We start from the raw sequence: 15000 nt of genomic DNA, 5'->3' as shown, positions 1-15000 counted from the left end.
GTGTGATATTCAGTCTTTCTGAACAGTGTGATATTCAGTCTTTCTGAACAGTGTGTTATTCAGTCTTTCTGAACAGTGTGATATTCAGTCTTTCTGAACAGTGTGATATTCAGTCTTTCTGAACAGTGTGTTATTCAGTCTTTCTGAACAGTGTGTTATTCAGTCTTTCTGAACAGTGTGTTATTCAGTCTTTCTGAACAGTGTGTTTATTCAGTCTTTCTGAACAGTGTGTTATTCAGTCTTTCTGAACAGTGTTTACAGTCTTTCTGAACAGTGTGTTTATTCAGTCTTTCTGAACAGTGTGATATTCAGTCTTTCTGAACAGTGTGATATTCAGTCTTTCTGAACAGTGTGTTATTCAGTCTTTCTGAACAGTGTGTTATTCAGTCTTTCTGAACAGTGTGTTATTCAGTCTTTCTGAATATTGTGATATTCAGTCTTTCTGAACAGTGTGTTATTCAGTCTTTCTGAACAGTGTGTTATTCAGTCTTTCTGAACGGTGTGATATTCAGTCTTTCTGAACAGTGTGATATTCAGTCTTTCTGAACAGTGTGATATTCAGTCTTTCTGAACAGTGTTTACAGTCTTTCTGAACAGTGTTTACAGTCTTTCTGAACAGTGTGATATTCAGTCTTTCTGAACAGTGTGATATTCAGTCTTTCTGAACAGTGTTTACAGTCTTTCTGAACAGTGTTTACAGTCTTTCTGAACAGTGTGTTATTCAGTCTTTCTGAACAGTGTTTACAGTCTTTCTGAACAGTGTTTACAGTCTTTCTGAACAGTGTTTACAGTCTTTCTGAACAGTGTTTATAGTCTTTCTGAACAGTGTGATATTCAGTCTTTCTGAACAGTGTTATTCAGTCTTTCTGAACAGTGTGATATTCAGTCTTTCTGAACATTGTGATATTCAGTCTTTCTGAACAGTGTGATATTCAGTCTTTCTGAACAGTGTGTTATTCAGTCTTTCTGAACAGTGTGTTATTCAGTCTTTCTGAACAGTGTGATATTCAGTCTTTCTGAACAGTGTGATATTCAGTCTTTCTGAACGGTGTGATATTCAGTCTTTCTGAACAGTGTTTACAGTCTTTCTGAACGGTGTGTTATTCAGTCTTTCTGAACAGTGTTTACAGTCTTTCTGAACAGTGTTTACAGTCTTTCTGAACAGTGTTTACAGTCTTTCTGAACAGTGTGATATTCAGTCTTTCTGAACAGTGTGATATTCAGTCTTTCTGAACGGTGTGATATTCAGTCTTTCTGAACAGTGTTTACAGTCTTTCTGAACAGTGTGTTATTCAGTCTTTCTGAACAGTGTGTTATCTACTTGTTTGTGAAAGAAAGCTGTAACTGACAGCTGGGTCTCACCCCGGGTCTCATCCTGGGTCTCACCCCGGGTCCCATCCTGGGTCTCACCCCGGGTCTCATCTTGGGTCTCACCCCGGGTCTCATCCTGGGTCTCACCCCGGGTCCCATCCTGGGTCTCACCCCGGGTCTCTTCCTGGGTCTCACCCCCGGGTCCCATCCCGGGTCTCACCCCGGGTCTCATCCCGGGTCTCATCCTGTGTCTCACCCCGGGTCTCATCCCGGGTCTCACCCCGGGTCCCATCCCGGGTCTCACCCTGGGTCTCATCCCCTCTGCTGCTTAAACAAGTGAAGAACGAGGGAAGATGAAGAGGGCCCTACAGATGTTCTCTCTCTCTCTCTCTCACGCTCTCTCTCACGCTCTTTCTCTCTCTCTCTCTCTCTCTTGCTCTCTCTCTCTTTCTCTCTCTCTTGCTCTCTTTCTCTTTCTCTCGCTCTCTCTCTCACACTTTCTCTCATGCTCTCTCTCACGCTCTCTCTCTCTCTCTCTCTCTCACGCTCTCACTCACGCTTTCTCTCTATCTCTCTCTCTCTCTCTCTCTCTTTCTCTCTCTCTCTGTCTTCTTTGCTTAGTGTTACTGTCTTGTTATTCAACCTATCCTTTTCACTCTCTCTTGTTCTCCTTCAGTTACATTTCACTCAACACATTATGTTATTCAACAGACACATTTTTTTCTCACCAAATAAATTGTGTTGTTATTGTTGTCAGCCCATCCTCTCCGATACAGTCCAGGCATGGACATGGACTCCTCACAATATCCCAGTTAGAGAATGAAGGGATCACAAACACAAAATAATGAGAATAATGACAGAACAGGAAAAATGAATCTTGGGGTTCAGTCAACTTCCTAGTGAATGAATCTAGGGGTTCAGTCAACTTCCTAGTGAATGACTCTCGGGGTTCAGTCAACTTCCTGGTGAATGAATCTAGGGGTTCAGTCAACTTCCTGGTGAATGAATCTAGGGGTTCAGTCAACTTCCTGGTGAATGAATCTAGGGGTTCAGTCAACTTCCTGGTGAATGAATCTAGGAGTTCAGTCAACTTCCTAGTGAATTAATCTAGGGGTTCAGTCAACTTCCTAGTGAATCTAGGGGTTCAGTCAACTTCCTAGTGAATGAATCTAGGGGTTCAGTCAACTTCCTAGTGAATGAATCTAGGAGTTCAGTCAACTCCCTAATGAATGAATCTAGGGGTTCAGTCAACTTCCTGGTGAATGAATCTAGGAGTTCAGTCAACTTCCTAGTGAATTAATCTAGGGGTTCAGTCAACTTCCTAGTGAATGAATCTAGGGGTTCGGTCAACTTCTTAGTGAATGACTCTCGGGGTTCAGTCAACTTCCTAGTGAATTAATCTAGGGGTTCAATCAACTCCCTTGTGAATTAATCTAGGGGTTCAGTCAACTTCCTGGTGAATGAATCTAGGAGTTCAGTCAACTTCCTAGTGAATTAATCTAGGGGTTCAGTCAACTTCCTGGTGAATGAATTGATGGGTTCAGTCAACTTCCTGGTGAATGAATCTAAGTGTTCAGTCAACTTCTTAGTGAATGAATCTAGAATGATTCTAGGGGTTCAGTCAACTTCTTAGTCAATGAATCTACAGTGCATTCTGAAAGTTTTCAGACCCCTTGACTTTTCCCACATTTTGTTACTTATTTGTTACTTATTCTAAAATTGATCAAATATTTTTTCCCCTCATCAGTCTACACACAATACCCCGTAATGACATCACAATACCCCGTAATGACATCACAATACCCCATAATGACATCACAATGCCCCATAATGACATCACAACACCCCATAATGGCATCACAATACACCGTAATGACATCACAATGCCCCGTAATGACATCACAATACACCGTAATGACATCACAATACCCCATAAAGACATCACAATGCCCCGTAATGACATCACAATACACCGTAATGACATCACAATACCCCATAATGACATCACAATACACCGTAATGACATCACAATACCCCGTAATGACATCACAATACACCGTAATGACATCACAATACACCGTAATGACATCACAATACCCCATAAAGACATCACAATGCCCCGTAATGACATCACAATACCCCGTAATGACATCACAATACCCCGTAATGACATCACAATACACCGTAATGACATCACAATACACCGTAATGACATCAGAATGCCCCGTAATGACATCACAATACACCGTAATGACATCACAATACCCCATAATGACATCACAATACACCGTAATGACATCACAATACCCCGTAAAGACATCACAATGCCCCGTAATGACATCACAATACACCGTAATGACATCACAATACCCCATAATGACATCACAATACACCGTAATGACATCACAATACCCCGTAAAGACATCACAATGCCCCGTAAAGACATCACAATGCCCCGTAATGACATCACAATACCCCGTAATGACTATACAATACCCCGTAATGACTATACAATACCCCGTAATGACTATACAATACCCCGTAATGACTATACAATACCCCGTAATGACTATACAATACCCCATAATGACATCACAATACCCCATAAGGACATCACAATACCCCATAATGACATCACAATACCCCATAATGACAAAGCCAAAACATTATTTTAAGTAAAGTATTAAGTAATTAGTAATTATTAAGGTATTGTTTGTCGATTGCTGAGGGAAATCAAATATTTAATCAATTTTATAAAAAGGCTGTAACGTAACAAAATGTGGGAAATGAGGGTTGAGTCACTGCTGTGAGAGTTGAGGTACTGCTGTGAGGGTTTAGTCATTGCTGTGAGGGCTGAGTCACTGCTGCTGTGAGAATTGAGTCACTGCTGTGAGGGTTGAGTCACTATGAGGGATGAGGCACTATGAGGGCTGAGTCACTGCTGTGAGAGTTGAGTCACTATGAGGGATGAGGCACTATGAGGGCTGAGTCACTGCTGTGAGAGTTGAGGCACTATGAGGGTTGAGGCACTGTGAGGGCTGAGTCACAGCTGTGAGGGATGAGTCACTGCTGTGAGGGTTGAGTCACTATGAGGGTTGAGTCACTGCTATGAGGGCTGAGTCACTGTGAGGGCTGAGTCACAGCTGTGAGGGTTGAGGCACTGCTATGAGGGTTCGTTATACCTGAATGCTTTAAGTCAAGTGTTTGCATTGTTAAAGATCAAAGTTATGCCCGTATTTCACATCAGGATGAGAAACAATGTAACTGAATGAGCTGGCGGTAGTATCCTGGTTCATGGAAGTCCCCCCCCCCCCCCCCCCCCGTGTGTCTGTTTTCCTCCCCAGGAGGGAGTGAGTGTTCCTGGGATAAGGAGAGGCTGGTGTCGCCCCTGTCTGGAGGTGGTGGGGTGGGCAGAATAGGGATGGGGGGACAACAGAGTCTTAACAACCAGGTGAACTCACTACAGAAACAACTACTGGCCAACCGTGAGTACTAAAGGAATATACTGTATATATTTATATTTTCTCCATGTTGTTTCACTGTGAGTACTAAAGGAATATACTGTATATATTTATCTTCTCTCCATGTTGTTTCACTGTGAGTACTAAAGGAATATACTGTATATATTTATCTTCTCTCCATGTTGTTTCACTGTGAGTACTAAAGGAATATACTGTATATATTTATCTTCTCTCCATGTTGTTTCACTGTGAGTACTAAAGGAATATACTGTATATATTTATATTTTCTCCATGTTGTTTCACTGTGAGTACTAAAGGAATATACTGTATACATTTATCTTCTCTCCATGTTGTTTCACTGTGAGTACTAAAGGAATATACTGTATACATTTATATTTTCTCCATGTTGTTTCACTGTGAGTACTAAAGGAATATACTGTATATATTTATCTTCTCTCCATGTTGTTTCACTGTGAGTACTAAAGGAATATACTGTATATATTTATATTTTCTCCATGTTGTTTCACTGTGAGTACTAAAGGAATATACTGTATACATTTATCTTCTCTCCATGTTGTTTCACTGTGAGTACTAAAGGAATATACTGTATATATTTATATTTTCTCCATGTTGTTTCACTGTGAGTACTAAAGGAATATACTGTATATATTTATCTTCTCTCCATGTTGTTTCACTGTGAGTACTAAAGGAATATACTGTATATATTTATATTTTCTCCATGTTGTTTCACTGTGAGTACTAAAGGAATATACTGTATATATTTATATTTTCTCCATGTTGTTTCACTGTGAGTACTAAAGGAATATACTGTATACATTTATCTTCTCTCCATGTTGTTTCACTGTGAGTACTAAAGGAATATACTGTATACATTTATCTTCTCTCCATGTTGTTTCACTGTGAGTACTAAAGGAATATACTGTATACATTTATATTTTCTCCATGTTGTTTCACTGTGAGTACTAAAGGAATATACTGTATATATTTATCTTCTCTCCATGTTGTTTCACTGTGAGTACTAAAGGAATATACTGTATATATTTATCTTCTCTCCATGTTGTTTCACTGTGAGTACTACATTTAGAGAGGGATAATGTCCTTCTCTCCTCCTCCATGTTGTTTTCACTGTGAGTACTACATTTAGAGAGGGATAATGTCCTTATCTCCTCCTCCATGTTGTTTTCACTGTGAGTACTACATTTAGAGAGGGATAATGTCCTTCTCTCCTCCTCCATGTTGTTTTCACTGTGAATACTACATTTAGAGAGGGATAATGTCCTTCTCTCCTCCTCCATGTTGTTTTCTTGTTCTGTCTCATGTGGTCTAAACAACTGTGATTACAACATGGAGAGACATATCAACTGTGATTACAACATGGAGAGACATATCAACTGTGATTACAACATGGAGAGACATATCAACTGTGATTATAACATGGAGAGACATATCAACTGATTACAACATGGAGAGACATATCAACTGTGATTACAACATGGAGAGACATATCAACTGATTACAACATGGAGAGACATATCAACTGATTACAACATGGAGAGACATATCAACTGTGATTACAACATGGAGAGACATATCAACTGTGATTATAACATGGAGAGACATATCAACTGATTACAACATGGAGAGACATATCAACTGTGATTACAACATGGAGAGACATATCAACTGATTACAACATGGAGAGACATATCAACTGTGATTACAACATGGAGACACATATCAACTGTGATTACAACGTGGAGAGACATATCAACTGATTACAACATGGAGAGACATATCAACTGTGATTACAACATGGAGAGACATATCAACTGATTACAACATGGAGAGACATATCAACTGTGATTACAACATGGAGAGACATATCAACTGTGATTACAACATGGAGAGACATATCAACTGATTACAACATGGAGAGACATATCAACTGTGATTACAACATGGAGAGACATATCAACTGTGATTACAACATGGAGAGACATATCAACTGATTACAACATGGAGAGACATATCAACTGATTACAACATGGAGAGACATATCAACTGTGATTACAACATGGAGAGACATATCAACTGTGATTACAACATGGAGAGACATATCAACTGATTACAACATGGAGAGACATATCAACTGTGATTACAACATGGAGAGACATATCAACTGATTACAACATGGAGAGACATATCAACTGTGATTACAACGTGGAGAGACATATCAACTGATTACAACATGGAGAGACATATAAACTGTGATTACAACATGGAGAGACATATCAACTGTGATTACAACATGGAGAGACATATCAACTGATTACAACATGGAGAGACATATCAACTGTGATTACAACGTGGAGAGACATATCAACTGTGATTACAACATGGAGAGACATATCAACTGATTACAACATGGAGAGACATATCAACTGTGATTACAACATGGAGAGACATATCAACTGTGATTACAACGTGGAGAGACATATCAACTGATTACAACATGGAGAGACATATCAACTGATTACAACATGGAGAGACATATCAACTGTGATTACAACATGGAGAGACATATCAACTGATTACAACATGGAGAGACATATCAACTGATTACAACATGGAGAGACATATCAACTGTGATTACAACATGGAGAGACATATCAACTGTGATTACAACATGGAGAGACATATCAACTGATTATAACATGGAGAGACATATCAACTGTGATTACAACATGGAGAGACATATCAACTGATTACAACATGGAGAGACATATCAACTGATTACAACATGGAGAGACATATCAACTGATTACAACATGGAGAGACATATCAACTGATTACAACATGGAGAGACATATCAACTGTGATTACAACGTGGAGAGACATATCAACTTTGATTACAACATGGAGAGACATATCAACTGATTACAACATGGAGAGACATATCAACTGTGATTACAACATGGAGAGACATATCAACTGTGATTATAACATGGAGAGACATATCAACTGTGATTACAACATGGAGAGACATATCAACTGATTACAACATGGAGAGACATATCAACTGATTACAACATGGAGAGACATATCAACTGTGATTACAACGTGGAGAGACATATCAACTGATTACAACATGGAGAGACATATCAACTGTGATTACAACATGGAGAGACATATCAACTGTGATTACAACATGGAGAGACATATCAACTGATTATAACATGGAGAGACATATCAACTGTGATTACAACATGGAGAGACATATCAACTGATTACAACATGGAGAGACATATCAACTGATTACAACATGGAGAGACATATCAACTGATTACAACATGGAGAGACATATCAACTGATTACAACATGGAGAGACATATCAACTGTGATTACAACGTGGAGAGACATATCAACTTTGATTACAACATGGAGAGACATATCAACTGATTACAACATGGAGAGACATATCAACTGTGATTACAACATGGAGAGACATATCAACTGTGATTATAACATGGAGAGACATATCAACTGTGATTACAACATGGAGAGACATATCAACTGATTACAACATGGAGAGACATATCAACTGATTACAACATGGAGAGACATATCAACTGTGATTACAACATGGAGAGACATATCAACTGATTACAACATGGAGAGACATATCAACTGATTACAACATGGAGAGACATATCAACTGATTACAACATGGAGAGACATATCAACTGTGATTACAACATGGAGAGACATATCAACTGTGATTACAACATGGAGAGACATATCAACTGATTACAACGTGGAGAGACATATCAACTGATTACAACATGGAGAGACATATCAACTGTGATTACAACATGGAGAGACATATCAACTGTGATTACAACGTGGAGAGACATATCAACTGATTACAACATGGAGAGACATATCAACTGTGATTACAACATGGAGAGACATATCAACTGATTACAACATGGAGAGACATATCAACTGATTACAACATGGAGAGACATATCAACTGTGATTACAACGTGGAGAGACATATCAACTGTGATTACAACATGGAGAGACATATCAACTGATTACAACATGGAGAGACATATCAACTGTGATTACAACATGGAGAGACATATCAACTGTGATTATAACATGAAGAGACATATCAACTGTGATTACAACATGGAGAGACATCATATATTTCTCCCCTCTCCTCTCTTCCCGAACCGTCCCCGCCTCTCCTCCCCTCCACCTCTTTCCTCCACCCGTCCTCTCTCTTCCCCATCTCCTCTCTCCTCCCCTCTTCCCCTCCTCTCCTCGCTCCTCTACTCATTCCACCATTCCTTCTCTCTCCTTCACCTCTCCTCACTCCTCCACCCCTCTTCCCCTCCTGTCCTCATTCCACCTCTCTTCTACTCCTCTTCTCTCTCCTACTCCTCTCCTCTCTCCTCCACCCCCTTCCCTCCTCTCCTCGCTCCTCCGCCCCTCTCTCCTCTCTCCTCTCCTCTCCTCTCTCCTCCACCCCCTTCCCTCCTCTCCTCGCTCCTCCGCCCCTCTCTCCTCTCTCCTCTCCTCTCCTCTCTCCTCCACCCCCTCGCCTCCTCTCCTCTCTCCTCTCTCCTCCTCTGCTCTCCCCTCCCCTCCTCTCCTCCTCTTCTTTCCTATCCTCCTCTCTTCTCCTCCTCCCCTCCCCTCCACCCCCACTCCTCTCCTTGCTCCTCCCTTCCTCTCCTCGCTCCTCCTCTGCTGTTGTTTTCCCTCTTTCCATTAAATCTGTTTCTTTGCTCTCATTCTCAATAGCTCTCCAGTAGATGGATTAACCAATAGCACTCTAATAAATTAATTCATTTGTCAACACCTCGTTGCAGACAGAGAGAGATGATTTCATCAGTCATGTTGTTATCACAGTGTTATTGTCCTCTCTCCAGGTCTCCAGGACCTCCCCTTCGTGATGATGACCCACCCCTTACTTCCTGTCCGGGTGCCCCCGGCGTCGGTTGCCATGGCGATGTCGCAGATGAACCACCTCAACACCATCGCTAACATGGCGGCCGCCGCGCAGATGCTCACATACACACACCAGGCCCCCATCGTCAAGGTACACACACACACACACACACACACCTCATCAAAACCCTTCTGTTATATGAGTGTACATTATATACATTTGCAGTTATTTAATATGACTACTTTACTTAACTCTCGGTCTCTTTGTCTCTCTTTGTCTCTCTTTTCTCTGTGTGTCTCTGTCTCTGTCTTGCTCTCTGTCTCTGTGTCTCTCTCTGTCTTTGCTCTATCTCGCTCTCTTGCTCGCTCTCTCTCTCGCTCTCTTGCTCTCTCGCTCTCTCTCGCTCTCGCTCTCTCTCGCTCTCACTCTCTCTTGCTCTCTCACTCTCACTCTCTCTTGCTCTCTCTCGCTCTCACTCTCTCTTGCTCTCTCGCTCTCACTCTCTCTTGCTCTCTCTCGCTCTCACTCTCTCTTGCTCTCACTCTCTCTTGCTCTTGCTCTCGCTCTCACTCTCTCTTGCTCTCTCTCGCTCTCTCGCTCTCACTCTCTTGCTCTCGCTCTCACTCTCTCTTGCTCTCTCGCTCTCTCGCTCTCGCTCTCTCTTGCTCTCTCTTGCTCTCTCTCGCTCTCTTGCTCTCACTCTCTCTTGCTCTCTCGCTCTCACTCTCTCTTGCTCTCTCTCGCTCTCACTCTCTCTCGCTCTCACTCTCTCTTGCTCTCTCTCGCTCTCACTCTCTCTTGCTCTCGCTCTCTCTCGCTTTCTCTCTCTCTCTCTCTCGCTCTCACTCGCTCTTGCTCTCTTGCTCTCTCTCTCTCTCTCTCACTCTCACTCTCTCTTGGTCTCTCTCTCGCTCTCACTCTCTCTTGTTCTCTCTCGCTCTCACTCTCTCTCTCTTGCGCTCACTCTCTCTCGCTGTCTAGGAGCGTGTGTGTGACAGTCCTTCCCCATCTCCTTCTGTCGACGACATACACACACCTCTGTTGTCCCAGCAGTCCTCACAGCCCAGCTCTACAACATCCAGCTCACCAGACCGTCTAACTGTCGATAGAGATGTTACTGAAAGACAAATATTAGTGAATAAAATAGACAGAGTGAGAGGTGAGTCTCTCTGACACACACACACACACACACACCCTACAGGTGATATGGCAATTCCTTCCGGCTGAATGACCCAGTGAATTATATCGTGTTCTGATCATCACTCGTTATGTTAATTGGAATTAAAGGCAACCTCATCAATGTTAAAGGGTAGGTTGCATAAACGTCACCACATATGGATTTACATTAGTGTACTCATCAAAAGTCTCAATGCAAAGTTACACCTCGATTTACATCCAGTTGCTACCAGGAGAAGTACTCCCGATATAACAAACTGACCCTAGCCCCCCGACACATAAACTACTGCAGCATAAATACTGGAGGCTGAGACAGGGGGGGTCAGGAGACACTGTGGCCCCATCCGATGACACCCCCGGACAGGGCCAAACAGGAAGGATATAACCCCACTCACTTTGCCAAAGCACAGCCCCCACACCACTAGAGGGATATCTTCAACCACCAACTTACCATCCTGAGACAAGGCTGAGTATAGCCCACAAAGATCTCCGCCACGGCACAACCCAAGGGGGGGCGCCAACCCAGACAGGAAGATCACGTCAGTGACTGAACCCACTCAAGTGATGCTTCCAATGAACTATTTAGCCAAATAGCTATTAGCCTAGCCAGCCAGCTAACATTAGTTATTTAGCCAAATAGCTATTAGCCTAGCCAGGCAGCTAACATTAACTATTTAGCCAGATAGCTATTAGCCTAGCCAGGCAGCTAACACAAACTATTTAGCCAAATAGCTATTAGCCTAGCCAGCCAGCTAACACAAACTATTTAGCCAAATAGCTATTAGCCTAGCCAGCCAGCCAGCTAACATTAGCTATTTAGCCAAATAGCTATTAGCCTAGCCAGGCTTAGCCAACCACCATCTAGAACACAACTAACACAATACAACTAAAACCGCAGATCAAAAGCAAAGAGAGAGCAGAGACTTACAGATTGATGGCTGTTTTTTTTTTGGAGCCCACAGCAAGAAAGCACCAGAGCCTGTGTAACCAGTATGAAACGGCTAGCTAGTTAGCGGTGGTGCTGGTGTAACCAGTGTGAAACGGCTAGCTAGTTAGCGGTGGTGCTGGTGTAACCAGTGTGAAACGGCTAGCTAGTTAGCGGTGGTGCTGGTGTAACCAGTATGAAATGGCTAGCTAGTTAGCGGGGTGCGCGCTAATAGCGTTTCAATCGGTGACGTCCCTCGCTCTGAGACTTGGAGTAGTTGTTTCCCTTGCTTTACAAGAGGCGCGGCTTTTGTGGAGCGATAGGTAACGATGCTTTGTGGGAGGCAGTTGTTGATGTGTGCAGAGGGTCCCTGGTTCGAGCCCAGGTAGGGGCGAGGAGAGGGAAGGAAGCTATACTGTTACACCTGCCATGCTAATGGGTTCCCACTAGATGACACAGCATTAATTTCCGTGAAGAGCTTGAGGATGCTAGCTTGCGCCAGCTACCGAGCTAGCATACGAGCTCGGTAGCACAGAGTAGATTCTCCATATGACGTTGAGAAATAGTGCATTGTGGGTTGTTTAGAAGAAAAAAAATGTAATAACCCAAAAACATACCTATGTTTGTAGTTGTAGGTAACCGTGTCTTGAATACAACAGATCTCACGGTAATTGACTGCCTTGTTAACATGTTTATCATCTCCGGGTCTACAAGCCGCTGATGCCTTTCAAACATCTACATAAAAAATAAAAATACATTTAAATAAATCTATTTAATATACACCATCACAAGGTTTTGCCTCATACCGCTGTGATACAGCCTGGAATCGAACCAGGGTCTGTAGTGACGCCTCTAGAACTGCCTTATACCGCTGTGATACAGCCTGGAATCGAACCAGGGTCTGTAGTGACGCCTCTAGAACTGCCTTATACCGCTGTGATACAGCCTGGAATCGAACCAGGGTCTGTAGTGACGCCTCTAGAACTGCCTTATACCGCTGTGATACAGCCTGGAATCGAACCAGGGTCTGTAGTGACGCCTCTAGAACTGCCTTATACCGCTGTGATACAGCCTGGAATAGAACCAGGGTCTGTAGTGACGCCTCTAGAACTGCCTTATACCGCTGTGATACAGCCTGGAATAGAACCAGGGTCTGTAGTGACGCCTCTAGAACTGCCTTGCCTTATACCGCTGTGATACAGCCTGGAATAGAACCAGGGACTGTAGTGACGCCTCTAGCACTGCCTTGCCTTATACCGCTGTGATACAGCCTGGAATCGAACCAGGGTCTGTAGTGACGCCTCTAGCACTGCAATGCGAAGCCACTCGGGAGTCTCCCAAAGATATATTAAAGTAGTTTAGTGTAATGTGTTGTGTAACGGCACAATAATATGAGTTCAGTATTTTCCCGGGCTTGGGCTCATATGTATGTTTAGTATGTTTAGTATGTTTAGTATGTTTAGTATGCCTAAACTGTATTATGTATTATGGGCGTTTTGAATGAATCATCACCTTAGATAGCGATGTCCATTTCATTGTGTTAGGCTTTGAAACAACGTCCACCACGACCATGTTTTACACTCAGTTTCAACCTGCTGTTGAACCTCTTTCTTCAAATTGATCATCACAGCGATACTGTTTTGATGGAGGGACCTGATGGAGGGACAATAGAGCCCTGAGTACCAGGCCATTAGGACCTGATGGAGGAACAATAGAGACCTGAGTACCAGACCATTAGGACCTGATGGAGGGACGATAGAGCCCTGAGTACCAGGCCATTAGGACCTGATGGAGGGTCAATAGAGCCCTGAGTACCAGGTCATTAGGACCTGATGGAGGGTCAGTAGAGCCCTGAGTACCAGGCCATTAGGACCTGATGGAGGGACAATAGAGACCCGAGTACCAGGTCATTAGGACCTGATGGAGGGACAATAGAGCCCTGAGTACCAGGCCATTAGGACCTGATGGAGGGACAATAGAGCCCTGAGTACCAGACCATTAGGACTTGATGGAGGGACAATAGAGCCCTGAGTACCAGGCCATTAGGGCCTGATGGAGGGTCAATAGAGCCCTGAGTACCAGGTCATTAGGACCTGATGGAGGGACAATAGAGCCCTGAGTACCAGGCCATTAGGACCTGATGGAGGGACAATAGAGCCCTGAGTACCAGGCCATTAGGACCTGATGGAGGGTCAATAGAGCCCTGAGTACCAGGTCATTAGGACCTGATGGAGGGTCAGTAGAGCCCTGAGTACCAGGCCATTAGGACCTGATGGAGGGACAATAGAGACCTGAGTACCAGGTCATTAGGACCTGATGGAGGGTCAATAGAGCCCTGAGTACCAGGTCATTAGGACCTGATGGAGGGTCAATAGAGCCCTGAGTACCAGGCCATTAGGACCTGATGGAGGGTCAATAGAGCCCTGAGTACCAGGCCATTAGGACCTGATGGAGGGACAATAGAGCCCTGAGTACCAGACAATTAGGACCTGATGGAGGGACAATAGAGCACTGACTACCAGGCCATTAGGACCTGATGGAGAGACAGTAGAGCCCTGAGTACCAGGCCATTAGGACCTGATGGAGGGTCAATAGAGCCCTGAGTACCAGGCCATTAGGACCTGATGGAGGGACAATAGAGCCCTGAGTACCAGACCATTAGGACCTGATGGAGGGACAATAGAGCACTGACTACCAGGCCATTAGGACCTGATGGAGGGACAGTAGAGCCCTGAGTACCAGGCCATTAGGACCTGATGGAGGGACGATAGAGCCCTGAGTACCAGGTCATTAGAACCTGATGATCGTTAGCCAACTGGGTACTACCATACCAATGCGTGTCCGGAGTGCATAAGTGAAGGTTTGAGTCACGTCAAATTTTGCTGCGGTGATGACTCGTGACTGCTGGAGTGGCAGTAATACCATCACCTCAACAGCCCTCTAGGTCTGACTACTGTCTGTAGGACTGTACATAATACTTATATACTGTACCTCTCTCTCTCTCTCTCTCTCTCTCTCTCTGTCTCTCTGTCTCTCTGTCTCTCTGTCTCTCTCTCTCTCTCTCTCTCTCTCTCTCTCTCTCTCTCTCTGTCTCTCTGTCTCTCTGTCTCTCTCTCTCTCTCTCTCTCTCTCTCTCTCTCTCTCTT

At 43.4% G+C, this 15000-nt stretch overlaps 1 protein-coding gene across 6 annotated transcripts in view; it reads left to right on the top strand.

The window, feature by feature from the left end:
* LOC110532858 (dachshund homolog 2) overlaps positions 1-15000 on the top strand; it is a 64348-nt gene that overhangs the window by 43916 nt on the left and 5432 nt on the right. For 4 of the 6 annotated variants that reach the window (XM_036958345.2, XM_036958344.2, XM_036958343.2 and 1 more), the window contains exons 3-5: positions 4656-4796; positions 9734-9903; positions 10735-10912. In XM_036958345.2, coding sequence (XP_036814240.2) covers positions 4656-4796; positions 9734-9903; positions 10735-10912 — 489 coding nt within the window. The remainder of the gene's footprint in view (positions 1-4655; positions 4797-9733; positions 9904-10734; positions 10913-15000) is intronic. The other 2 variants (XM_090213342.1, XM_036958346.2) reach the window with 1 other exon arrangement.

The sequence above is a fragment of the Oncorhynchus mykiss genome, chromosome 21 (genome assembly GCF_057628025.1).
Source record: "Oncorhynchus mykiss isolate SJ-2025 chromosome 21, ASM5762802v1, whole genome shotgun sequence".
Classification (NCBI taxonomy): domain Eukaryota; kingdom Metazoa; phylum Chordata; class Actinopteri; order Salmoniformes; family Salmonidae; genus Oncorhynchus; species Oncorhynchus mykiss.
The sequence above is the reverse complement of the archived record's forward strand: the minus strand, read 5'-3'. Positions and strand labels throughout refer to the sequence as shown.